Source organism: Phaenicophaeus curvirostris, chromosome 1, assembly GCF_032191515.1.
Source record: "Phaenicophaeus curvirostris isolate KB17595 chromosome 1, BPBGC_Pcur_1.0, whole genome shotgun sequence".
In the NCBI taxonomy this organism is placed as follows: Eukaryota; Metazoa; Chordata; class Aves; order Cuculiformes; family Cuculidae; genus Phaenicophaeus; species Phaenicophaeus curvirostris.
Window position 1 is genome coordinate 76089966 of NC_091392.1, and position 26405 is coordinate 76116370.

A 26405-nucleotide genomic window follows, 5' to 3' on the forward strand; every position below is an offset into this window, starting at 1 on the left:
CACAGCCACCCTAATGTGTTAAAGTGAGGAAGGATTTGTGTCTATCGTAATTTAAACAACCATCAAGTTTAGCTCTCACATAGAAAACCACCATTCCTTTACCCCAGAGAGTCTGCCCTGCTCTGCAGGGATTACCTGTTAAGCCCCTTTAGATAAAAGAGATTTGGTAGGGAATGTACAGACTGAAAGGGTCCAGGACAGGAGATGTAGAGGAAATTCTGTTTTCTGATCTCCTGTCCCCAGTGACTCACAAATCTTTTCTACAGATAGGACCTGCACCCAGAGCAAACAACAAAGGATAAGGGATATCGATCTATCACTGTGTACTCCCTGGGTCCGATGTCAATTTCCAGAGACAGGTAAAACTAAGAAGCATTGTGACTTGTTTTCATCTTACCATCCCTTTCCCTAGTCTTCCTTTCCACATGTCTCACTATTGCTGTCCTCTGAGTGGTGATGGGGTTGATTACCCTCCCAATACTTCTCAAGGAGGTGCTGTGGGTATTTCACCAGGGCTTCTCTAGAGTAATCATTCTGGAGCCTTGATCAAATTCCAGATTTAGATAATTAGATTGCAACATTCTTCAGGCTGCTGATTTGTGACAGGAAAGGCTGAGAGTAGGAGGCTTGGCTGATGTTGGGAACAGGCAATGCACCAGTGGGACCAAATATCATTGAAGTGTTTGGATCATAGTACTTCTGGTACTTTTGTGGCAGGTGGAAGATACAGCCAGAGGACTTCAAAAGAAATTATTTGCCTGGCCAAAAACCACAGGTGGTGTACCTGCTGTATGAAATCAAGTGGAGAAATGGTAACATCTGGAGGAACTGGTGCTCAAACAATTCTACCCAACATGCTGAAGTCAACTTCTTGGAAAATTGTTTCAAGGCCATGCCATCAGCTTCTTGCTCTATCACCTGGTTCCTATCTACCACCCCCTGTGGGAAATGCTCCAGAAGAATTCTGGAGTTCCTGAGGGTACATTCCAATGTGACCCTAGAAATATATGCAGCTAAGCTGTTCAAGCACCTGGATATCCGGAATCGGCAAGGTCTCAGGAACCTGGCAGTGGAAGGAGTCATTATACGTATCATGAATCTTACAGGTAACCCAACTACTTTTGGCTTTGTCCTGGTGTGGACTGAAAGTTCTGGGATTAATGCACACTCTCAGCAGTTTTGCTTTGTGATAGCGATGATGACCAGCACTGAGGAGGACTAGTGAATGCAAAAATGCCACTCTCTTCTGCTTTATTTTTTCCCTGATGCCATACAGCAGCATGAATGGCATGGTTGTTTCCTCTTGCCAAATCTGAATAAAGAGAGTTATGTCTTTCCCTAGACATCGATGCCATCGATGCCCATCAATAGAATGAAAAAACCTGCGTGTAAGATCGAACCTGTCCCTCTTAGCAACAAGGCCCAACACATAAACATCAGAACTAGCCCTGTGTTTTGGGAAGTAGGAGTGGGAGGAAAGATACAAAGCAGTTTTATAGAACATGTTCTAACTTGTCACAGTGAGACAAGTTTCAACTCAATCGCTTCACTTAATATGAGTGGATGTGTGTTCAAACACAGATGTTTTCTTACCCTTGGTTCAAAAACGTTGGTGTGCAACAGTGAACAGGGAGTTAACATCAAGACAATGTGGCAGCCCACAACACTTTGTCTGTGAAGCAGTTTTTAGCTATTAAGTACCTCTTTCCAAAGATCAAACCGGTGCTCAAAGGAATTAATTTTTTATTGGTAGGAGATGTGGAAACAAAACTTAATGAAAAAATACCTGGGCATGCCTTTCATCAAGAGTAATCGGATGTCTCTTTTCTCAGATTACAGTTACTGTCAGAAAAGATTTGTTGCATATCAAGTTGGAGAAGATTACTATTGGCCATTGAACTTTGCTGAATACATCTTTCTGAATCGGACAGAGCTCAGTCATATCCTTTTGGTTAGTAGACACTTCAAAAAAACATTGAGAGTGAAAAATAATGCAAAATCCTAGGAAAATGAGGCTTGGAGGATCCTGGTAACCGTGTTAGCAGAAGTGATATTAGGGGAAATAAGCATGGGCTTGATGCTGGATGAACAGAGGTCAAGGTGAGCGAGAGATTGCCAAGGAGTATGTTACTACATTGTGCCTTTGCAGCCAGGGGTAGAGAGGAGATTTAGCAATACTCTTGGGTTGTTTTTTTTTTCACTAAGGAAGGGAGAATTTCTTTCAACCCTTTACACTGATCAGCTACAAGCTCATTAGCTTGCAGCTCACCGGAGCTATGTGACCCCGAAAGCTCATTCACCTGTGTGAAAATTATTCATAGAATCATAGAATCATAGAATCACTAGGTTGGAAAAGACCCATCAGATCATCGAGTCCAACCATTCCTATTAAACCCTAAACCATGCCCCTCAGCACCTTGTCCACCCGTCCCTTAAACACCTCCAGGGAAGGTGAATCAACCACCTCCCTGGGTAGCCTGTTCCAGTGCCCAATGACACTTTCTGTGAAAATTTTTTTCGTAACGTCCAGCCTGAACCTCCCCTGGCTTAGTTGGAGGCCATTCCCTCTCGTTCTATCCCCTGTCACTTGGGAGAAGAGGCCAGCACCCTCCTCTCCACAACTTCCTTTTAAGTAGTTGTAGAGAGCAATGAGGTCTCCCTTCAGCCTCCTCTTCTCCAGGCTAAACAACCCCAGCTCTCTCAGCGGCTCCTCATAAGGCTTGTTCTTGTGGTGAGGGGCCCAGAACTGAACACAGTATTCAAGGAGTGGTCTCACCAGTGCAGAGTACAGAGGGAGAATAACCTCCATGGACCTGTCACATTGTTTCTGATACAAGCCAAGATGCCATTGGCCTTCTTGGCCACCTGGGCACACTGCTGGCTCATGTTCACTCAGCTGTCAACCAACACCCCCAGGTCATTCTCCTCCAGGCAGCTTTCCAGACAGACTCCTCCCAGTCTGTAGCACTGCATAGAGTTGTTGTGCCCAAGTGCAGGGCTTGGCATTTGGCCTTGTTAAACCTCATGCCATTTGACTCTGCCTAGCAGTCCAGCCTGTTCAGATGCCTTTGCAGAGCCTCCCTACCCTCCAGCAGATCGACACTTCCACCCAGCTTAGTGTCGTCTGCAAACTTGCTAAGGGTGCATTCAATGCCTTCATCCACGTCATTAATAAAGACGTTGAACAGGGCTGGACCCAGCACTGAGCCCTGGGTACCCCACTTGTCACTGGCCTCCAACTGGATTTCACACCATTTACCACCACTCTCTGGGCCCGGCCAGCCAACCAGTTTTCCACCCAGGAGAGTGTGCGCCTGTCCAGGCCAGAGGCTGACAGTTTCTCAAGCAGAATGCTGTGAGAAACTCTGTCAAAGGCTTTACTGAAGTCCAGGAAGACCACATCCACAGCCTTTCCCTCATCCAGTAGTCGAGTCACTTTATCATAGAAGGCGATCAGGTTTGTTTGGCAAGACCTGCCTTTTGTGAACCCATGTTGACTGGGCCTGATCACCCAGTTCTCTTGCATGTGCTTCATGATGGCACTCAAGATCACCTTTTCCATGACTTTCCCTGGCACTGAGGTCAGACTGACAGGCCTGTGGTTCCCTGTAGCCAGCCTCCAGTCCAGTGGGACTTCCCCAGTCTTCCAGGACTGTTGGAAGATGATGGAAAGGGGTTTGGCCAGCACGTCCGCCAGCTCCTTTAATACCCTTGGGTGGATCCCATCTGGCCCCATAGACTTGTGGGTGTCTAGCTGGGCAAGCAAGTCTCTAACCTCCTCCTATTGGATCATGGGAGCCTCATTCTGCTCCTCTAACTTTGTACACAGAGGGAACAACTTTCTTTACAATTAAAGACTGAGGCAAAGAAGGCATTAAGTACCTCAGCCTTTTCCTCATCCCCTGTCACTGTTGTTCCTTCTGCATCCAGTAGGGACTGTATATTCTTCCTAGTCCTCCTTTTATTGTTAATGTATTTATATAAAGATATTTTATTATCTTTCACAGACTTAGCCAATCTAATTTCTAATTGGGCCTTAGCCCTCCTGATTTTTTCCCTGCACGATCTCACTTCCCTCCTGTAGTCCACCCAAGATGCCTGCCCCTTCTTCCAAAGCTCATAAACATTTCTCTTCTTTTTGATATCTCTCAAGATCTCCCTGCTCAATCAAGCTGTTTTTTTCCCCCACTGGCTCTTTTTCTGGAACATGGGGATGGCTTTCTCCTGAGCTGATAGGATTTCCTTTTTGAAGAGCTCCCAGCCCTCGTGGGCTCCCTTGCCCTTGAGGACTGCCTCCCATGGGACTTTGCCAACCAGGCTTCTGAACTGTCCGAAGTCTGCTCTCTGGAAGTTTAATGCGACTGTCCTGCTAACCACTCTCTTCACCTGACCTAGAACTGAAAACCCTATCATCTCATGATTGCTTTGTCCCAGGTGTCCTCCTACCACCACATCCCCCACAAGGCCTCCTCTGTTCACAAACAGTAGGTGCAGGAGGGCACCTTCCCTTGTTGGTTCGCACACCAGTTGTGTGAGGAAGTTGTCTTCCACGCACACCAGGAACTTCCTGGTCTGCTTTCTTTCTGCTATATTGTACTTCCAGCAGATATCTGGAAGACTGAAGTCTCCCACGAGAACAAGAGGCATCGATCTAGAGACTATCCCCAGCTGTTTATAGAAGAGCTCATCAGCTGCTTCTTCTTGGCTGGGTGGTCTGTAACAGACTCCCATCACAAAATCTGCCTTCTTTTGGGCTCCTCTGATTTTTAGCCACAGGCACTCAATCTCCTCATCACCATAATCAAGCTCAACAGTATCCAAGTCCTCTCTTACATAGAGGGCTACCCCGCCTCCTCTTCTGCCCTTCCTGTCCCACCTGAAGAGTTTGTACCCCACCATGGCTGCACTCCAGTTATATGAGTCATCCCACCACATTTCAGTGATGGCAACGACATCATTGCCTCCTTGGCTGTGGAAGGAAGGTATGATATGTGTCGAGGGGCATATGTGCTAAATACCTGGAAGATGTCAGGAACACTAGAAGTAGCTCCAAATGAGATTATTTATACTGTAATATATTCTAACTGTCTAACTGCCTAACTGTCTAACTGTCTAACTGTCTAACTGTCTAACAGTCAATGGCACTGTCTAGTCAGTCAGCTCATCTACAAAGTAGTTTATGCAATGTAACTGCTTAGGAGCTATTTTTCCCTTGGCTTTCTGCCTTCCTGAATATCCTGATGTCTGAGACGACTGAATAACTCAGCAGCTTATGCACAATAAATGCATAGTGTGATGCTTACCAGGGAGTTGACCAGAGCTGTCTGCTAAATGCTTGTGAGTACTCACAGACTACAACTAACTCAGCCTGGTTCCCTGGGCAGCAATACAAGGTGAATATACCCCTTAGGTCTTGCTTTTAAAGATATAGCTAACAAATGACCTGTCCCTCCCTGAGCCCCAGGCAACCTTGTAGATTACTGCAGAGTCCTGGTGGCTAAGAAGTTTGTATTGGGATAATTGTGCTGAAAGTCAGGCACTCGCTCAACTGCTTTGCTCAGCCAGACTCAAGCCACCCCTAAAATGGAGGTGAACAGGGCGCATTATCAGTAGTTCTGGCTAACCACCAACACTCCACAGAAGGAACAGGAAAGTCTATGTGTTCAGCCCTTGTGAAGACACAGCCCCATTGTACTAATTACACAGAGGCGTAATGAGGAGAGTGAGCTGCAGGCACATGCTCTGGAGAAATACAAGCTGTTGGGTCAAGCCCTGGCTTTCCTGGCGTAAGAAAGACTCTAAGGAACTGGAAAGGATGTGGTGGAGTACCGCTGCAGTGGTCAGGAGCCTGAAGCACTTGGAACATGGACCATGGGACATGCTTTGAGAAACCTGTTCTAATGTGGGCTGATAGGGTCCATCTGACAGAGGATGGAAAGAAGCTTAGTCATAGGTCAACCTGATGAAAAGGGCTTTAAAATAAAGTTGCTGAGGGTGGTGATCTCCAGCCAGTAAGACAGCTTCACTGGAGGCCCAACTTAAATATGTCTATACAAACGCACGTTGTATGGGGAATAAAAAAGAGGAATAAGAGACATGAGCACACCTGCAGGGCTATGAGCTAATTAGCACCACGGAGACATGGTGGGATGGATCCTATGTTTGGAGTGTTGGATGAAGGGTTACAGGCTGTCAGACCTCTATCCTCAGAGACAGTGAGAACTTTCCTCTGAGTTGCTAGATCTAGCTTTGGAGTAAGACATGCTGCAAACACGTTGGACTAGAGACCTCTAGAGTACCCAAAATTCTGCTTTTCCACTTCCTTTGGCTTCAACTGTGCAATCTGCCGCTTTTTAAGTGCTTCTGTTTCTAACTGATTTGTCTTTCTAGGAGGTTCTACACAGCACAGTAAATTCCAAGGTGCTGCCCTGTTGCCTGGAAAGCTGTGTCCTCTGAGACATTATGTAATCAGGGTGAACTCTTGTCCCAGATGCAGTTATTTTTAAACTCCGGATCATGTTGAAGAGACAATTTAAGCTTTTGACATCTAATTTTTAATGTTCATGTTTCTTTCTTCCTGCTAGGGGCTTCCTCCATTGCTGTCAAACTGAATACCAACAAGCATCAGCAAAATGCATTCAAGTTACCTTTGTCCATCATAACATTTTTTACAAGAACAGGAAAGCCAGTCCCAGGAAGTCTTTTCTGTTGCCATCCTGAACTATGAGCTTCATATTGTCTCCAGAGGATGCTCTTGTCACTGGCTGGGCATTCCTAAGTATTGGACACAGCAGAAGGAACATGTTAAAAACAGTCAGGAAGTTTGGATGATGCAGCCAGGACACAGTGCTCCGAGTCTTTACAAGTCCTCCTGAGAGTCCAGTGGACATGGAGACCATGGCCCAGGATCAGGCCTTTCAGATGTGCTGATTCTGCAGTCAGATTCTGTGACTACCCTCTTGGGAGGCCAGCAAGTAACATGTTTCATGCTCTGATCTGTTCCAAAGGATTAGCTAGAAGAATGCATTCTGGTTTTGAGAGTTCCTTATGAAGATCACTTTTATGGCTATGTGTGTATGTTTCAGAAAATATTTTATGTTATTACACTATATGTTATTATTCTATTCCTGTTTTTATTACAATTTATTGCAATTATATTGCGAAAGATTATATTGATTTTTTTCTTAAGGTGTTATTCCTCCTACTTTTATGAAAACAGAATAAAAGCAGAAACAACAGAATAAAAGGGAAACTGTCAACTCTGTGGAAACTTTTCTTTTCTTGTTCGGTTCCTGGGCATAATTTCTTCCCCTGTAATTTCACACTCTGGAGTCTTAGCTGTTCATTGCAAATTGGGGGAACACAGTAAAAAGTACCTGCTTTTCCATCTGGAAACACTGAGCAGAATGGTAAGGCGGGAAATATTGAAAACTTTGAGCTATATCTACAGGCAGAAAGCAAAAAGAAGAGACAAGTGTGTTGGACCTTGCAGCAGTTCTCAGTTTGCACTGCAAATATAGCAAAACATCTGAATAAGTCATGTTGGGAGTTTCATGTTTCATGATTCCCAACCCCTCCAAGCATTGTGTGATCCTGCTGGCAAAAGTGCTGCTGCTGGCAGATGTGCTGGCTAAACCCCTTTCCATCATCTTCCAACAGTCCTGGAAGACTGGGGAAGTTCCACTGGACTGGAGGCTGGCTGATGTTGTGCCCATCTACAAGAAGTGTTGCAGGGAGGACCCAGGAAACTACAGGCCTGTCAGTCTGACCTCAGTGCCAGGGAAAGTCATCGAACAGGTGATCTTGAGTGCCATCATGAAGCACATGCAAGAGAACTGGGTGATCAGGCCCAGTCAACATGGGTTCACAAAAGGCAGGTCTTGCCAAACAAACCTGATCGCCTTCTATGATAAAGTGACTCGACTACTGGATGAGGGAAAGGCTGTGGATGTGGTCTTCCTGGACTTCAGTAAAGCCTTTGACAGTTTCTCACAGCATTCTGCTTGAGAAACTGTCAGCCTCTGGCCTGGACAGGCACACACTCTCCTGGGTGGAAAACTGGTTGGCTGGCCGGGCCCAGAGAGTGGTGGTAAATGGTGTGAAATCCAGTTGGAGGCCAGTGACAAATGGGGTTCCCCAGGGCTCAGTGCTGGGTCCAGCCCTGTTCAATGTCTTTGATCAATGACGTGGATGAAGGCGTTGAGTGCACCCTTAGCAAGTTTGCAGACGACACTAAGCTGGGTGGAAGTGTTGATCTGCTGGAGGGTAGGGAGGCTCTGCAAAGGCATCTGAACAGGCTGGACCACTGGGCTGAGACCAATGGCATGAGGTTTAACAAGGCCAAGTGCCGGGTCCTGCACTTGGGGCACAACAACCCTATGCAGTGCTACAGACTAGGAGAAGTCTGTCTGGAAAGCTGCCTGGAGGAGAGGGACCTGGGGGTGTTGGTTGACAGCTGAGTGAACATGAGCCAGCAGTGTGCCCAGGTGGCCAAGAAGGCCAATGGCATCAGAAACTGACGGAAGAAAATACGGGACGACACACACCGATCAATGTGATCCAAGTGAAGCCGTTCTATTTCGGGTTCGTTCTGCTTTTATAAAACTGTTTAACTTTAGCCCGCCTTCAACAGTTACCTTCCTAATTTGCATAACACAACAGAGTCGTTGTAACCTTTTATAACCTTGAGGACCCTGGCTATGGCTTCCCAGCTCCTCCCAGCCACAGTGCTTGGGCTGCTCATTATATGTTGCTACCCAACAAGAAACGGTGTGACCAGCAGGTCCAGGGAGGTTCTTCTCCCTCTGTACTCGGCACTGGTGAGACCGCTCCTTGAATACTGTGTTCACTTCTGGGCCCTTCACCACAAGAAGGATGTTGAGGCTCTGGAGCGAGTCCAGAGAAGAGCAACGAAGCTGGTGAAGGGGCTGGAGAACAGGCCTTATGAGGAGCAGCTGGCAGAGCTGGGGTTGTTTAGCCTGGAGAAGAGGAGGCTGAGGGGAGACCTCATTGCTCTCTGTAACTACCTGAAAGGAGGTTGTAGAGAGGAGGGTGCTGGCCTCTTCTGCCAAGTGACAGGGGACAGGACAAGAGGGAACGGCCTCCAGCTGAGCCAGGGGAGATTTAGGCTGGACATTAGGAAAAAATTTTTCACAGAAAGGGTCATTGGGCACTGGAACAGGCTACCCAGGGAGGTGGTTGAGTCACCTTCCCTGGAGGTGTTTAAGGGATGGGTGGACGAGGTGCTAAGGGGCATGGTTTAGTGTTTGATAGGAATGGTTGGACTTGATGATCCTGTGGGTCTCTTCCAACCTGGTTATTCTATGATTCTATGATTCTATAAATAAAGCAGGGACTGGTGGGAACCATGCTTATCTTTTCTGGAAGAGTAATGCTTATGGTGTCCTTTGGGCACACCAAAGTCTCCAGATGTTTAGCAGACAATCAAGACAGCCAGAAAACTTGCAGGCTAAGAAAGCAGCTCCAGGCCCTGCTGTCTGAGAGAGTAACTTGAGCAAAGCTGGCTGTGGAGTGTCTTGCTGGGAAGCATCTCGGACATTAACCAAATAAAATTTCTCCAAGTGACAGAAGTTTTCTTCCCCCTGCCTTGGACCTCAAGCTGGATGTCACATGCCTTCTTTATGGGCATTCTAGTGTTAACTTTTTGTTTCCTGAGGGAGAAATCAGATCACTTGATCAACCTATAGTTAAGTACAGCAGGGTCCATAACCATTCAGCAACATAACTTGTAAGTTATGGGTCTGCTGTGGAATATGGCAACTCAACTTGAGCCTAACCAACATACATGTCTTCAAACATCTTCATTTATGGCTTGCTTTGAAACTTCATTATGCTACAGAATTTAGCTCTGTTCTGAGACTCTGTTCTGACTCAGTTCTGAGAACCCAAAATGTACAACATCACAAAGATATGCAACAATGTGTAGTGTCCATGGCCAGAACAAAACGGAGTCTCTAAGTTTTACAAAAACCTGCAAGACATTAAGACCCATCCCTGTCCCTTGCCAGAAACACCCAAGCATCATAGAATCTTGCTCACAGTTTATCATAGCATATAGAGAAGCCTTTACCCACAGAAATGTGGAAATTACTGACACATTGCAAGTTCACATGAAATAATCTAAAAATGCTGGTAGGTGTCACTATGTTTCTGTCTAAATATGTAGCCTTGGAAAGATCAGAGCTCAGTGTACCTAAAATTCCAACTCTCTGGAGGAAGACAAGTTGGATGGCCCAGGTCTTTGGAGCAGGATGATGACATTGCCTGGAGATTAAATGAGACTTGGATTTGAATTAGAAGGGGAAAGTGGGTTGATGGGAGAGAATTCATTTGAGAAGACCCAAGAAAGAAAACAGGAGCCTTCTGTAAGTAGCACTAGGAGAAGGGCATTGGATGATCCAGAAGCTAGGGCTGTGCCAACTAGATTGGTCTGCATGAGAAAAGACCATTAGTCCAGTAAGGAATATACTAGCCCAAAGCTGATCTTAATCCTATAACTACAATATGGTGGCCTGCTGCCGATTAATTACTTGTTCCTGCAGTATCATCTGAGGGTGAGTATAGATGCTGTATCCTCCAACTTTGTCCCTGGAAGTCCGAGGCCCATCTCAGTGAACTAATTCATTACCATAAAACAGTTTTCCTGCAGGCAAGGCAGAGGACAGTGCCTTTACTGTAGGACAGAGGGGCTATTCCTGGCACATGAAGAGGCACCTTATTGTTGCTTTGGGCTTCAGCTAATACTCATCTGTTTAGCCCCGAGGCCAGAAAGCCTTTGATGAGTGTGGAGTGTGGCCAAAGGAGGAAAGCAAGGGAGAAGTCAGGACATACAACAGAACAACAGAGGACAAAATGATCTCTGAAGGAGAAAATGAGATCCCACCAGGCTCCTCAGTTTCATTTGACATTCATCTCTGCAACATAATCCAGTGCAGCTTCTCTCAAACAAGTGGTATAGTAGATGTGATTCTCGTCAGGTTGTGAGGAATGCCTTGGGGATTAATAACAGTAAGTCAGTGGCAGCAAGAATATGAGGTGAGTAGGCAAATATGGGTATGCAGCTAGATGAGTTTTGGACACGCATTGTAGGAGCTGTTGGGCTTACTCTGGTTCCACTATCCTGTATCAAAGTAATGTTTACAAGTGTCCACCGGCTGCTGAAGGAACAAGTAACAGAAGACTGGATTTTGTGACTAAGAAGACCCTTTCTGTGCTGGTTTCCAAGTATCAGCATGCAGGAGAGGGAGAAAGAGCAAGCAAGGGGACAGACATGCTTTGAAAATTCTCCCTTGTATTTGCAAGGGCCTGGTGTGTATCTTTGCATTGTTTAATGGTAATGTCTTTCTTATTATTGCAATGTGATGCCCAAGAATGCTGTGCACAGACCTGGAGTAGTGCTGTGTGCAGCTGAGAGAATGATGCCAGTGTCCTGCTCTTCAATAGGCATGTTCTTGGGGGGTTAAAGAGCCAGACTCAAGAGACGTTTGCAGGAGGAGCAACATCCCTCCCGCAAATGCTCTCATGAGCAGTGCTAGACACCCCTGTGTACCAGGAGATGGCAGCCATGCCCAGTTTTTTACACTGTTTCCTGTGTTATCAAAGACCTATTCTGTACCTCACTGTGCTGCAGAGTTGGAGTTTTCACAGAGTAGGTGGTCTCTGTACCCCAGCACCCAGAGTAGTAAAGCACATTTCACTTGTCATAAAACCAGATGCATCCCGAGAGTCAATCCTGATGGATTGCCAAAAGGTCATGCAAGTGGCTGTATCGAGAAACATGCCAGGTGACATTCAGTGAGGATGAAGAAGCTACCCCCAACCCATGGACTGGATGGTTTTCAGCAGCCTCATGAAAGTGTACTTTGCAGTAATGGTGTATAGAGCTCAAGCATGAAAAAAGCACCCAGAACATTAAACCCCCAGTCACAGGGGCAGGGCTGGCAATGCTCAGGTTTGCGCTATGTGTGATGGGAAATCTTTTGTATCCTGTCACTAATTGTGGCTGTAGTCCTTAGGGTGTGAGTAACAAGAGAATGGGTAGGCAGGCACACTTGTGGAAAGATGGGCTCAGGGTAGCAGTTCTACTGTTGTTTGGATGCACTTATGGATTGTTCATTGTTGCATGCTATGGGTTAAGGGATTTTCACCAGACCCTAGGCTTTTTTTATTAGCAGCTCAGAGATGGGTCATCACATCAGTGAGTGTCAAAGGCCCACACAAAATTGTCAGATATTTATATATTTTAACATAACATTATACAATAGATATTTTCTTTGAAAAGTTCTTGGTGTTTTTCCATGTGCTCCTAGTTCTTTATTCTTCATTAACTCAAAAGTCCACTAAAGTCCACCTTGATAATTTATCTCCACTGTCTTGTTTTGTTTCTCCCTCAGAAGTGATGCTTCAACAGGTCAAGTTCCTCCTCTGGTCATAAAAGTCATTTATCTGCTTTCTTGAGACACATATCGTCACCTTTAAGCTTCAAAGAAAAACCTCAAGCTGTTCCATTAACTTATATGAATATCTAGTCTAGGCCTATACTCAAAAATAGGTGACCCTTTAATCACCACTTATCATCAAATCTAATCCTGTGTTCTAAGTCTGACATTTCTTTTTACACATCTGTTGATTCAGCTGGACTAGGGCTATACATGGGACAACTGAACAGTATTCTTGTAGTTGTCATAAAGATTAATTTCCAGCACCTGTTCTTATTATATTCTTAATATAATGCTCTGTTTATCACAACCAACTATCAATATTATCTAAGTCCTACATGGATATATTTATTGTATTTTCTCATTTTCCTTAACAATGTTGGACCAAGTGAGACTAGGATTTTCAGCTAGCACCATAGGTCTCTGCTCTGGCTGTTGCCCACACCCTTGGGAAGAAACAACCTCCCTGAAATCACAGGCCCCCATTTCCCACAGCTCAGGCAACTGGGCCTAAGGCATATTCACCACAGTCCCCTTTAGTGGTTAGCTTTTTCACCGGGTGCAGATAAAAGAAGGAGACACATAGAATAGCACAGCCACTATCTCCATAAGGGATAGGCTGTAAACATAAATGGCTCTCAAGAGTGCATAAGCAGTAGTTAAGTGTTCCCTACATACAAGCAAGCAAAAAAATCTTGGTTAAAATATAATATTACTACATAAGAGTCATGCTCCAGGGAGTCATTCTTGGAATTGAGGTTGGATGAATTAATAAGACCAGTCAAAGAATACCTTGTAATAAATAACATGAATTACTATTTGAGAACAGAAAAAGTGTGGTTAAAAAGAATCTCTATAGCAGAAAAGCTACATTCCTATGTACAGATCGTGTAGATTAGCTAAGCAGTCCACTCTGATTTTAATCTGCTTTCGACTCAGAAGAAGCAATCTGGGATGCATTATGAATGCAGTGCATGTTGCCTTGCATTTACTCATTGTTTTTATTCTCCTATTGCATAATGTCACCAGTTGTCATGTTTCAACAAGTATCCAGCTCAGTGTTTGTCAGCATTTAAGCAAAAACCAATGTCTCAAATGGTCTTTTAGCAAATGCTACTTATTCTCCAGCAATTTCACTGACAAGGCCAATATCAAAACCTGGAAGACAGAGATCCTTTTCCTATCTCTGCCTCTCTTTTTGTTTTGTGGAGGTTGTTGAGTCAACAAGTCTGTGTCTGCTTTGGTCAATTACGAGTTGTGAATGGGGTTGCAATGAATGAAGGAAGCATCTTGAACAACTTAAGCATTTACTCCCAAGATTTTTGGTCGTATTTCCAAAGCACCTGTTGCCTGAACACCTTATCTGCCTTGATCTGCTGGATGACACAGTCAACAACTTCAAATTTACAAGTGAAAAGGATAAAGAGAGGATTGTGCCAGGCTGACTCTACAGAAATCAGAAATGATAGATGACTTGTCATTCCTTTGTGTCAATTTATAGTTTCCTCACTTACATGGTACTGAAATAATGGCAAAATCAGATGATCATTTGTAAGACCTGTATTTATATAAATAATATCCACCATATCAAACAAAAATATAGCACCATGCATGCAAATTAATGCTTTGCAAAGAACTCTCATTGCTCTTCCTGGACAAATTTCTTCAAGCTGAGAGTGCCTCAAGAGCCTGAAGTTGTGGGAAGCTTGTGTTGCACCCAGTTGTGGCATCTCCTACCAGGAGGAGGCATTGTGGGAGTAAGGCTCTCTGCTCTCCTCTTGAGGCTGGTATATCTCCAGACGAGGTGTTTTGAGGAGTGATACAAGAGCTTCCAGCCGCACTTAGAAAGAGGAACAGGATGGGCAGAGAACTCACAGCCATCATGAAGGAAATTACCGAGCACCCCCATGACATAGGACACACTTAGCCTTTACAAAGCCTCAAGAGGTTATACTGCAGAAGACAATCCATCTGTAATTTAGGCAAAGGAGAGGCGGTGGTGAGTAGGCATGTACTATGAACTCATGTCTTCAGCTTGGTAAAGACTGTGTCCGTAAGATCAGGCACTGACGGGGTCTTATGGAAACACAGAGACTGCCAGGCAGGAGGATGCTTTGATTTTGTCCCCTACAGAAGTTACCTATCTACAGGCTGTATAGCTTCGCTTGTTCCAAGTGATTTTTTTGGTCAACTCTCAGTCCAGTCACCAACTAGGTGCATCTAGCCATATTACAGATAGTAGAAGACCTGAAAATAAGAAGGCTGTGGGACTATTAAGGTGCTTCCAGCAGAGGACAGTTGGCTAGGAAGGGAGCATGTTGCAGGCCTGATCTAGGAGGAAAAGTTCAGTGGATGAAAAGTACTCCAGCAGTGAGAATGGCAGAGCTCCTCCTTGAGGTATATGAAGAAACAGATGGTGCCTGATGTGGATGACAATACACCATCTATAATGCCGCAGCCTCAACTTAACTAAGAAATTAAGTCTAAGGGCTAATAAAATGTGGAAATGAAGTATGTTTTCCAGTAGACATATGCAGGGAAAACACCGGCAGAGGTGAAGTGCCTTGGTGACTCCTTTCCTGGCTGGGTAGGAGATCCATACACTGATCAGTACTGACCCCAAGCTGCCATATCTCAACATAGTTAACAGGAGTCGAGTGGGCTTCCTATTTCTGCATGGGAAATGTCTTACTGGACACCCAGAACTGCAGCTCATATTTGAAAATGTTGACCACCAAGTCTTCTGCTTTCATTTTAGGCTTTTATTGTCTATTTTCAACCTCTCCTAGGGCATAAAACCTGGGCACACAGCTACGAAAGCTTCCTCCTTTCTGGGCTGGAGGCACTACAAGGCCTCCACTTAGAGGGCCTGCTGGCTTCAAGTGATTTTTTCAAGCTAAGCTACCTGGACTATCCAGGACTCAATTCAACACTCTAAGTTAAACTTTCCAATAACTGGTCAATTTTGCTGTTACGACGTAGGCTATCCTGCTTAAATGGTGGTGGTTTTTAAATTCCTACCCACATCCAAAAGGACAAATAAACTGTTTCACAGTAGAGGACACAGAGCAGCTCAGTGTAGTGCAGCTCTAAGAGCCAAGAGACCAAGCCCTCATGAAATATGCAGACCAGTGTGGTGTCAGTGAGAACACAGACACACAAACAGCTTTCCAGTCTGTCTGATCCCACCTGGACAAGGTTAAACTCAGAACTCCATTTAGTGCACCACCTGAACTAGCTCTGCAGGGACCAAGGGAAGACAAATTGCTGTCTGGCAACGTTGCTGTAATCCTGGCTATTCCCAGCTAGCAATGGAGGAAGTGTGGAATGGAGTCGTGGGAATATGTCTTCAGAAGATCAGCCTACTTCTCCTTGGAAATTAAAAAATAAGAATAATTTTATCTCTAGACACAGGAAGGATGGAAGGAAGAGATGTAAAAAGGGGAAGAAGAGAAAAATCTGTTCTAAGGGAGGGAGTTAGGAATCAAAGAACAAGTGTTTGTGAAGTCTTCTGGTTGCTGATGATTTTTACTTCAAAGTCCCAGGGTTTTAAAGGCATCTCGTAAATCATCTACTTCATACAGTGGCTGCAGGACAAAATACAAATGGTTGGTCAGTTGTCAAGTGAGCAGGAACCTGTGAAGATTGAGAAGGAGGAAGGAATGGCAGGAGATGGGATGAAACGTGGAAGAAGGGAAAAAGAATGAGGAGAGAAAATATGAAGGAAGCTGTGGGAAAGAGTCGTGAAGGGTGTGGAAGGTGAAGAAGCAGGAATTCATGAAATGGCAGATGTCAGAGATGGGCAGCAAGAACAGAGAAGAACTATAGCAAGGAAGATAGCAAGAAGATGAGGGAAGGGGTGCTGGAAGGCGATGGAGAATTTGCCCTCACCAGGAGGATCCGTCGAAGTTTCCTGGATAGATGGACAGAGTTCTCATGCAGCCCTTCCCAGGCTTCGAATGTCTTTTCTCTGTTCTCCACAAATGTGTTCCAGCAGTAGAAGTAATCTGTGCAAAGCACAGGGGAGTTAGAGAATGCTCAAGACTGCCCCAGAGAGGACACTGACCTCTCCAAGGATCACTAAATCATAGCATCCTGCCATCATCTTCTCTGGCTCCTTGTCCTATCTTCTCCCACCCTTGGGGGTTTCCTTAACCCCCCATAGCTTTCCGTCATCTCTTTCTTGCCTGCACATCTCACCTTTGAAAGTCATGATGGCAATTTGGGCCCCTGCCCTGTGCAGGCGCCTCAGCCCCTCTGGCTCTGCTTTGCGGTCCTCACAGAAGTAGAGGCGGGCTGTGAAGATGCGAAGCGTCAGGTTGGGGTAGGCACGAAGGAAGTCAGCCACATGCCGGGCGCAGTCGTAACAGGGGCTCCAGGAGGTGAACCAGGTGATACGGTAGCAGCGACCTGGGTCCAGGTCCCAGGCTGAGATGTAGCGCAGGAAGAGCACCTCTACATGGCAGCCCATCTTTGTGAGAGAGGGAGAGGGGCAAGGCAGGGAGGGAGAGGGATGAGAAAGAAGGTGTGAGGTGGATCGGGTGTGAGGGAGGAGAAATAAGGTAGGGGTTAGCTACTAGGATCAGCGCACGGAGGGAGAAGACACAATGACACGTAAGTGGAAGACTGGCTGGAAAAGAACATAAGCTGACTAATGTGTACAAGAGGAATGGGTAGGAGCTAAGTAAAAAAGTAGGTAGGCTGGTAAAGCAGCAGGGAGTATGGATATCTAGCTGGTAACACACTTGGGGGTAGCATCAAGTACAGGCTTACCTGGCGGCCGCATCTCCTCAATAGTATGCACTGGTACAGTGCCCAAGGCTTATGAAAATATGTGCCAGTGCCTGTATTGCTGTGGCAGCCCTCCTTGCTGCCCCAAGCAAACTGGAGCTTCATGAACCTCAGCAGGGATATGAGAAAAGGATGCTAATTCGTTTCTCATACCTTATTGCGCAGGTATCCAAAGTCCATGGAGCATGATGTAGCACTGTCACGGCGCTTTACAACATAGCAGAGGTAGGTTTCACGCCGACCCTTAGCCCAGCGCAGGTTCTTGAAGTTGTAGAGGAAGAGTTTCCTCTTCATCAGGAGGCTGCAGGAGAAGATGTGAGAATTTACATTAGCCCCACCCTAGAGGTAAAATTGCCCATGTCTCTGTTGAGGGCTTAGCATGAAAGATATCCTCCTCTTGTCCAGGCCTCTCAGTACAAGAAGAGCACCAGTAATTTGCATGCAGTGTGTTAGGGAAAGGGTGCAGACGTGACTGAGGATGAAGCAGGCGACCTTGTAAGTCGAAGCAGTAAGTGAATTAGTAGTGATTAGTCAAACAGCAACTATAGCTGGGTAGAGTGTGAAAATATCTGCAAATATCCAACAGATGGACACCAATGAGGGAGAAGGATGAAGGTGTCTGAGAAGACCTGGGAAGATGAGCGAGTCTGGAGCTCAGTCATCAAGAAATACTATTTTTGCTGTATGAAACCCTGAAAAACCACTGGGGCAAGGGATGGATCAAATTAGTCTCTTTAGAGAAGATTGGACAGTTCTTACCAGCATTGCCCAAAAGAAGAGCATGGCTGAAAGTGTGCAGGGCTAGGGGCTCTGGTAAGGTGCCATGGAATAGCTGACAGAATAAGTAATGGTGTAGGCAAGCTGACGCCTCTGCAGACACAAGTACCGCACCCACACCAGATAAACACTGAGATTAGGGGGGCCTGCTCCCATGCCCATGGATCCTGCTGGGGACAGGCAACAGGAGCACAGGGAGGGAGGTACTCATGAGACACATCTAACAGCCTTGCTGCCAAGGGGAGGTTGGTAGGCAGCTGAAAACAGCTGTGTTCATTGAGGTGAAATACTTGCCTCCCCCACAGCAATGCAAAATAGAGGTGAATGGGTTAAAAATATTCGCATCTTTTGTCATCTTTTCCCTCTGATAGGCTGATGTTCAGCAAAGAGATGGAGTCAGTTTAAGGAGTAGCAAGCTGGGTTTTCTGGGGGGTCTCCAATGAGGTGTAGGGAAGGGGAATTAGAGTTTGTTAGGAATTTAAATCCTATGTAAATCTGAAAGTCTAAGCAAGGATAAGTTTCTTACACAAGGACCCTTCATCTGTTTGCCAATGTCTCTATAAAGCCAGAGCACTGCAGAGCACTTAATCTCCAGCTATCAGTGGCACCCTTCAGGAGCTTCCATCCATTGAGAACCCTCTCACATGGCCACTGCACTACAGGTGCTCATTCATACACTCACTCAAATTCTCTTTCCTTTTGTAACCTGATGCATGTGCTGTGCTTTCCTGTACCACTCCCTATTGCACTTCACAGCAACACCAGAGAGGCATGTTCTGCCCTCAAGAACCCTTGATACCCTGATTGTCCCACAGATAGGCAAGCCACCTGCACACATTCTCTTTCCTGCCATCTTCTCATCCTCAGACTGCAGTGAAAACGTACCTGTCCTGCTCACACAGAAAGAGTTAGCACACACAAACGCAGTTGTGCCACTTTTTATACAGACATGCTCCTAGAGTAGATCACAGGGGAGTTGTGACGTGCCCTCTGCTAGGTGAAAGTTCATAGAGAAGACAAAGCTCTGCAGAGTCCTGCACACATTCTGAAGGCAAAGCATCTCTACTAGGTATTTTATTCAGGCCACCAACACCCTCAGGCAGTTCTCGGAAGTCTGTCCTGTAAGCACTGCCATGGTACTGCTCTGCTGGGCTTGTAGGTTGTGTCAGGAATAGAACACAAATTCACCCCACTGCGTTTCATCATCTCTTTCTCATGTTGGGTGCGTATTTCCCATGCCAACTGTATGTTCTTCATTATCAGTTTCGATATATTTCTCACACTTAGAGCCACCCTACTTTCTATCACCTTATGTCCATCCTGTTTCCCTGTGCTTGTACAAGCACTTATAAACACATGAATATATTCCCTCATACACACATATACATGTTGGTCCCCTCACAAAACTGTCAATGAGTGGTTCAGCTCAGACTTCTCCCTCTTAGATATTTGTTATTGCAGGGATATGGGGCAGAATCTCCTCCCCAACAGAGGTGCTGGAGGGGGACACATATTCTGTGTGTGACAGATACTCAGTTTGTCCAGGGAGGATAGCCCAGACAATTGTGCAGGAAATAAGCAGGTATGATAAGCCAGAGGCTTGCAAAGCCCTTACCTGGAATGTGCCACAATGGCAGAAAATGGAGCAGAGGAACTATGAAAAATGCAATCACTGGCTGAAGAACCATATAAGCCATGTGAAAAACAATGACAATTCCTTTGATGTTTAATTGAAGCCCACATGGAAAAATGCTTTTCAACATATAAAAAAAATTCGCGGAAAACAGACCTTCCCTTTTATATTTTTTGTGAGGTTTTGGGCAAAAACATTTAATTTCAAAATATTTCTGATTCTTCTTCTAACTGTGCCTTTACTCACTTCTTCCCAATTTTCTCTATTCAATGGCTTTACCCCTGCAGAGGAGCATGTGGACACCAATAAGGGTAAAGAACAAGAAATGACCTTAAAACCCAGAAAAATAAAATTATGATCATTTGGGTTATTTTTCAGTGTCAGAACAAAGCAAGGACAATTTTGAACCACAGAAGTCGTTTGTTCAACCAGAAATGTTCATTAACATCCACTCCTGTTTTCCCTTCTCTCTGGAATTCACTGTCCTAGGGAATTTTTGCTAGAGAGGATTTCAGAACATGACTAGTACAAGAAGAATAATGAGTGAACAGATGTTGTGGGGAGCAGCTGGGCCGATGGGCAGTTAGGTACAAACTACTGGATACATGTGCAACTCCTGTAGCTGTAGCATAACTCACGGGAAAGCAGCAAGGACACAGGAGCTGTGATTACACCTGGGCACTGAAGCAGATTGAACAGAGACCTTCTCCAACATAGATTCATTAAGCCAGTCCTCAAATCAGAGTGAAGGCCCCTAAGTGTGTGAATGATACGCAGTTGTAGAGAGTGATTAGAGATAATTAGCTCACAGAGTAATTGCAGTGCAAGTAGAAGAATCCAGTGCTGAAACAGTCTGTGCTTATGAGCACAAGGGTATGAGCAGGCAGAACAGAGTAAGACAGAAATCTGGTGCAAGAGAAAGAAAAGGTAATAGATAAGGAGAGAAGAGCAGACAGGGACTGAGGTGCATAAGTGGTGGACAGCATCTGAATGTTCATCTTTCTGTTATCTTTTTCATTTCTAAAGAAGAAAAATAATGAAAATAAATGGAGAAATGACAGAAAGGTAAAAGAGTGCAGGATGACAGACAGTTAAAGAATAAGAGAGACACAGAGATGCAAGGTACAAAAGCAGGACTGGGCAGGGTGTTATCACTGAGTCAGATGGGGGAAAGTAAAGGGATAGTGAGCAGCAAATGAAAAGCAGGTTAATTCTGAAAGAAACACCCTCGCTGATTATATGAGCAAGAAGCTGGAGGCACTAATTTTACCTGTCCATGACTGCCAAGGTCTCTCTCAGGTGTTGTTGCAAGGAGGTTCTCTTGCAGGCTCTGTGTCTGCAGCCCTCCGTCTTGATGTGCAGAAATGCACACTGCCCTGTGTGTCCCCTCCCCATTCACCCCTATCTAGCTCTGCCAGGTTTCACTGGGGTGTGGTTGAGGGAGGAGTTAGAAAGGTCCCTGGACCTGCAGGAGCTAAGGGTTGAGATGCAAAGGGGCATCAGTTCTGAAAGATGCTCGACACCCATTGGTTACTTTCCCCCACTGCACTCTTCATTGGGCCCTCCCTGCCTGCAAAATTATTCTGAATTAATACCAATAACATAACGAAGCAGGAAGCATTGTCTAGTGGTTAGAGGGCGCCTGGGAGCTTGCGTACCATTAGCGTGAATGTGGGCAAAACCACACCATCCCTCTGGGCTTCAGGTCATGCAGCTGTTCAAGTGGAGATGGTGACCCTGCCCTGCCCCACGGTGGAGGGAGGTCTGCACAGAGTCCCACAGTCATTCATCTGGAAGGAGCTCAGGGAACATCAAATCATTGGCAGGCTTCTCCTCATCCTCCATATGCCCCGTGAAAGGCCCAGCAGCTGCTTGGCAGCATGGGGTAACACTGAAGCTGAAGAGAAGAGTGAGAGGGACCCAGCTCCAGAGAGAGAACAGGGTCTGATGGGGCGTGCCGGGCCCCACTTTAGCACCCAAATATGGCCATGGGTACCTGAGCCATGTCAACACACCAGAAGTGGTGGCAAACCTGCATTGTAAAGCTGTACACAAAGGACTGCTGGAGAATGACTCAGGGCTGCTGCTGCTGCTGTTCCAGGGGGCACCAGAGCTGTGATCTGCTGGTGGCTGCTGTCTGACGGCTGCACCCAGCAGGCGTGTGGTTGTACACTGTCATGCCTGGGCTCACATTTATGATGTACATACTTCTCTCTGCCAACATCGCTCTCTGCTGCACGGGCTTTGCTCCACCATGGCCCTGCAGCACCTGCCTGGGCCCCCAACCCTTCTGCTGGGCTGAAGGGCAGCCAAGGGATAGGGCGGTGGCTCCAGCTAGGCAAGGTGCTGAAAAGACGACCAGGGGACATTCAGCTCTGCTTCTGCCTCAACAGGGCATGTTCAGTGCTGTGGCTGAGAAACAGGGCTTTTGTTTACCTCACGCTAGGGTAGTTCTTCAGTTTTTTTCTCTGCTTCATTTGCTTTCCTTATTAATTTTACTGGCTTTCAGCATGCTAGAACTGTGTGAAACCAGTATATGCAAAACATGAAAAGGAGAGATGAGTTGCCAGAAGAGAGCAGATGCCTCTCTAGCCCAGCACTTTGACAGTACCTGTCTATCAGAACGGCTGGCATGGCATGCTCCAGGAAAATGAGAAGCACTCCTGCAAGGCCCATGGCTGGGCTGTACTACTCCTTAGGGAAATGTCTGAGTAGGGTACATGCTCAACAAACCCACATTTTGTCAGCTGCGTTGGTCTCAAGAGTTGTGGCAATTATCCTCTTTGAGGATCTGGCTCCTAGTGTTTGACCAAAGCTAGAAGAACCTGTAATCCTTGTGAACCCCTGTCCTGTTATGCTTAAGAGAGTCAAAGAGGACCCTCTTGCTAATGAAGCAGCTGTCCCTTTTCAGCCTTTGCCCTAGCAGCACCTCATGATGAATCTCCTAGGTCAGACCAAGAGTCATTTTGCCCTATCTCATACTATTTTTTTCCTTTAATAATGTAAGGAGGATGTTTGTCGAACAGGACATTAACAAGAAGAAATTTTTTTTAAAAAGCAATACTGTACAGGAAATTTGCTTCTTGGAGACCACAACTGTGTTTCATTGGACAAATTAAGGTGGCTTCAGCTTTATTCCTATTTGGCTCCTATTTCCATAGCCAAAAGCTTGCAGAAAATTTTACATAACATTTTCTGCCCTGAAAGGAGTCAAGAAACATCTTCATGGCCAGACTGGTCTTAATAAATTAAATTTGTGCATAATGATTTTCTCAAAGATTTAACATGTCAAGTCTCATAAAAAGTTTAGCTAGGTCCTTTCTCTGATCTTACCTGTAAGTGGAATGCATTCTTCCATGTTTAAAACATCAGCTTTTTTTCTTAAATGTTGGGAGCCTTTTTGCTGTCCACAGAGATAAAAATATAGAATGAATGAACAGATGAACTACATTTATGTCACACTTTGGCAGGGCTCTCTGTGTGTACTAATACAGGCTTTCTAATGCCCTTCGTTTAGCCTGCTAACTTCCTTCCCACTGGAGGTGCAAGTGACAAAGTCAGTGTGATTCTCTGCCTCTAGTTCTAATCCTAAGAGCAGAAATGTTTTGGTGTGGAGATTCTTTGAGTCTCAGAGCAAGTCTAGGGTGACATTTCAAGAGGGACCCTCAGCTCTTATGCAGTTCTGCCTAAAATAGGAGCTACAGTCTCTTGCCAAAGCAAGATCTTGCTCAGTAGCAGATCTCACTTCTGCTCTTTTTAAAAACAGATAGTTTGGAAAATTATGGAAATGTTGCCGATCCCTGACCTAACTGCTGGTCCAGCTTCTTCCCTGGCTGTAAATTGCCGAATGTTTAACATATGGTGGGACCTTTTCATCTGGGAGATAATATGTGAGGAAAGATGCTGGCCACTCCAGTTTTTCTTCCTTTGTGCTCAGTCCTAACTTGTAGAGGAGACTGGGGGTTGAAGAGGAAACCAGTTTTACCGAAGGTGACTCCATCTGTGTTTCTGATCAAAGCCAATGTCAGTTAGAGGCTAGTGGAAAAGCCTAGAAAGGGGCTCTGCGCTGGTGTGTTTGGGGTGTCATCTATCAAGAAGCACTGCTCCGGATTATCATTATTACTGGAGATGCCCTAGCATCCCTTCAGGTTTCTTGTGCTCATGGTTCTATTTCCTGTCTTGAAGTGAGAACGACAGAAAAATAGCAGCAGGCTGATACAGTGATCAGGTGTAAGCAGGGAAGAGGAATATCACCATTACTGTTACTAAAGATTCAGAAAGCAAACTACTGAGAAATCAGAGAATGAAAATGTGGTGAATAATTAAAAAAAATTACCTAGCCTCAAAGAAGGGGAGAGGTTGCTTGTTTAGTCAACAGGAAGTCATGTGTTTGTGTGTACTGATATAAATATATTTTTTTTTTTCCATTCACGCTTTGCTCAGAAATCGCTTTTTGAAACAAGCGCCAACATCACCAGTTGGTTGGTTCATACACTGAACACAAGAAATGCAGATACCTGCTTCCCCTCACCTCAACCAAAAACCTCAAGCAGAAAAACTTTCTCTGCTCAACAAGTGCTGATGCACCACAGACACTGACTTGCACAGAGACCTCAAGCAGGGGAACAGTAGAGTTCCTTGCAGTTCAACATAGGCAAATAGATAAGCTGAAGTTCTTGTTTATTGTAAGCATATATAATGTAATACATATATTTAGTGCAGGCATATATGAAATGACTTCTTAATTATACAAACATTACATTATATTCTGTGTTCATTTCACAAACATTCATCACCCTATTTTGAACTAAAGATGCAACACATTGGCAATGCACTTGCTCAGGCTCCTCTGCCAGGCAGACCACTCCCACTACTCCAGTCCTGGGTATAAGACAGAAGTCTGCACTAGATGGAGAGGAAGCTTGCTGTCTAGGACATGAGGCAAAGGGCTTTGTCCCTAGAGCTGCCAACTCATCTTTTGACGCAGCTGCAGATGCCATGACTGGGGAGAAGGTTTCAGTAGTTGCATGACAAAGCACTGCCTTTTGTGCTGTGGAATATGCAGCACCGCGGAGATATGTGAAAGCTGTGAGGGTGTATATGAGGACTGCGTGGGGTGGACAATCACCAGGTGTGGGGTGTGTGGTGGTGGGGTTGAAAACACAAATCTAAAGCACTGTGGGGTGAGTGTCACTGAGGCTGCATCTAAGTTAGACAAGAGCAGGGATGCCAGGTCATGAGAGGGACATGGGAAGGAGAGAAGGCAGGAGTTCAGGATGCGTGGGAGTGCCACTGGGAGGGGATCTTTATGAAACATAGACCCCCATGCTGAGCACTGCTGCATGCTGCAGGATTGTAGATCATGCCACTGATGCAGAATTGAGGGCATATGTCTTCTGGGTGTGCACTAAGATTATATGGTATTTTGTATTTTGCTAGTAATTTGGCTTTCCAGGCTTGCACTGCAAAACCTTTACCTGGAGACTTGACTCACGGTTTATTTTTGTTCCACTGTTGAGCTTGTTTTGGTGCTGGGGGATGAGGCAAATTAGGGTGAAACTATTGAATTGAGTACAAATTTTTCAACCACAGTCTTGTGAGTGTCTTTCATTCCTGCCCTGCAGCTCTCTGCTAGCCCACTCTGGTGCTTCTTATGGGAACTAATGACCCTTTAATCCTGCCTTTGTGACCCCAGAATTTTTTTTTTTCTCCCCACCTGTATTAACTCCCCTACCATGTCTCTAGGCAGCAGCAGTCCCATTCCTTGCTACTAGTAGCTGACACCTGCTGGGACCACCAGTGGGAAGGGAAGAAAGGTGTTGAGTTGGGTTGAGGGGTTTGAGACCCAATGCATGGCTTCCCCATCATGAACACAGGTAAGAAATGTGACCAAAGTCCAAATACTTGCACTAAAAGTCGTTATGTGAGTTCTCTAGCTTGAGGCTGTGACATGGTTAGCAGCTTTTCTCATTTACACTAAGAAATACAGAGAGTCTGTGATCAAAGGAGAGCGCACCCTCCCCGTTGCTGATAGCTCGGGGTGCAGAAGTACCCACCAGAGCTGCTTGCACCTCGTTGCTTCCCATTGCAGTGCATGCAGCTCCAGCCTGCAGTGCACCCTGCCCGTCTGACTTGGCTTCTGACTCTCTGTTGCACAGACACAGAGGACACCCTCTTGGACAGGGAGCTGCAGGCTGTGTTCCAGGGTTACTCTGTTCTCCCACAACTCAGCATCCTGGTCTGGGCATCCCAGACTCTGCTCCCAGTAACATCTTTCCCCTACTTAATGGAAGTCATTGGCTCCATATCTCTGCAATAATCTGCTAGTCATGGGGAGAAACTCGGTTTTGTACTGCAGTTTTTCACAATGAGACTCGCCTTCTAGCTGTGGTTATGGTTTCACAGACCAAAGTTGCTTGTTATTAGCTCTTGTTTGTGCAGTTGCTGCAGCTCAGTGCAAAAACGTCTTGCACCTGGGGCCTGGGTGCTAAATCCTAATTTTAATTTCCCTGTTGTCTTTGGAGAAGTCCTTTGCTGGAGCATCTGGAAGAGAAGTGCTTGGGAGCGCACTAAAGAGCAGCACGTTACGTGTTCCTTGGCTTGAGTTCCCTGCAGTTGTACAAGTTGGCTGGAGGCACTCATGAGCAGTGTTCTTGCATCTAACTAAGTTTTCTTATCAACAAAGCAAGCATTTTCAGAAGATTCAAGATAGCCTAATTCTTGTCGTCTTCTCCTAGAGTTCAGAG

At 45.6% G+C, this 26405-nt stretch overlaps 2 protein-coding genes across 2 annotated transcripts; one reads left to right on the forward strand and one right to left on the reverse strand.

The window, feature by feature from the left end:
- The first annotated feature begins 292 nt into the window (after positions 1 to 292).
- On the forward strand, positions 293 to 7085 carry LOC138723763 (C->U-editing enzyme APOBEC-1-like). Its single transcript, XM_069863137.1, has 4 exons — positions 293 to 359; positions 718 to 1106; positions 1833 to 1951; positions 6585 to 7085. The coding sequence occupies exons 1-4, from the start codon at positions 340 to 342 to the stop codon at positions 6609 to 6611; spliced, it is 555 nt and encodes a 184-aa protein (XP_069719238.1). The 5' UTR covers positions 293 to 339; the 3' UTR covers positions 6612 to 7085.
- An 8234-nt stretch (positions 7086 to 15319) lies between these two features.
- Positions 15320 to 21093, reverse strand: AICDA (activation induced cytidine deaminase). The gene is made up of 5 exons (XM_069849860.1): positions 20930 to 21093; positions 17403 to 17550; positions 16659 to 16929; positions 16350 to 16465; positions 15320 to 16045 (listed from the first exon to the last, which is right to left on the reverse strand). The coding sequence occupies exons 1-5, from the start codon at positions 21052 to 21054 to the stop codon at positions 15992 to 15994; spliced, it is 714 nt and encodes a 237-aa protein (XP_069705961.1). The 5' UTR covers positions 21055 to 21093; the 3' UTR covers positions 15320 to 15991.
- Between the last annotated feature and the right edge of the window lie 5312 nt (positions 21094 to 26405).

Coding starts and splice junctions, on each gene's coding strand:
- LOC138723763 (XM_069863137.1), top strand. CDS start 340: ATGTCAATTTCCAGAGACAG. Junction 1,107..1,832: donor ACGTATCATGAATCTTACAG/GTAACCCAACTA, acceptor CTCTTTTCTCAG/ATTACAGTTACTGTCAGAAA. Junction 1,952..6,584: donor AGCTCAGTCATATCCTTTTG/GTTAGTAGACAC, acceptor TCTTCCTGCTAG/GGGCTTCCTCCATTGCTGTC.
- AICDA (XM_069849860.1), bottom strand. CDS start 21,054: ATGGGGAGGGGACACACAGGGCAGTGTGCATTTCTGCACATCAAGACG. Junction 16,930..17,402: donor TTGGATACCTGCGCAATAAG/GTATGAGAAACG, acceptor TCTCTCACAAAG/ATGGGCTGCCATGTAGAGGT. Junction 16,466..16,658: donor TGCCATCATGACTTTCAAAG/GTGAGATGTGCA, acceptor TGCTTTGCACAG/ATTACTTCTACTGCTGGAAC.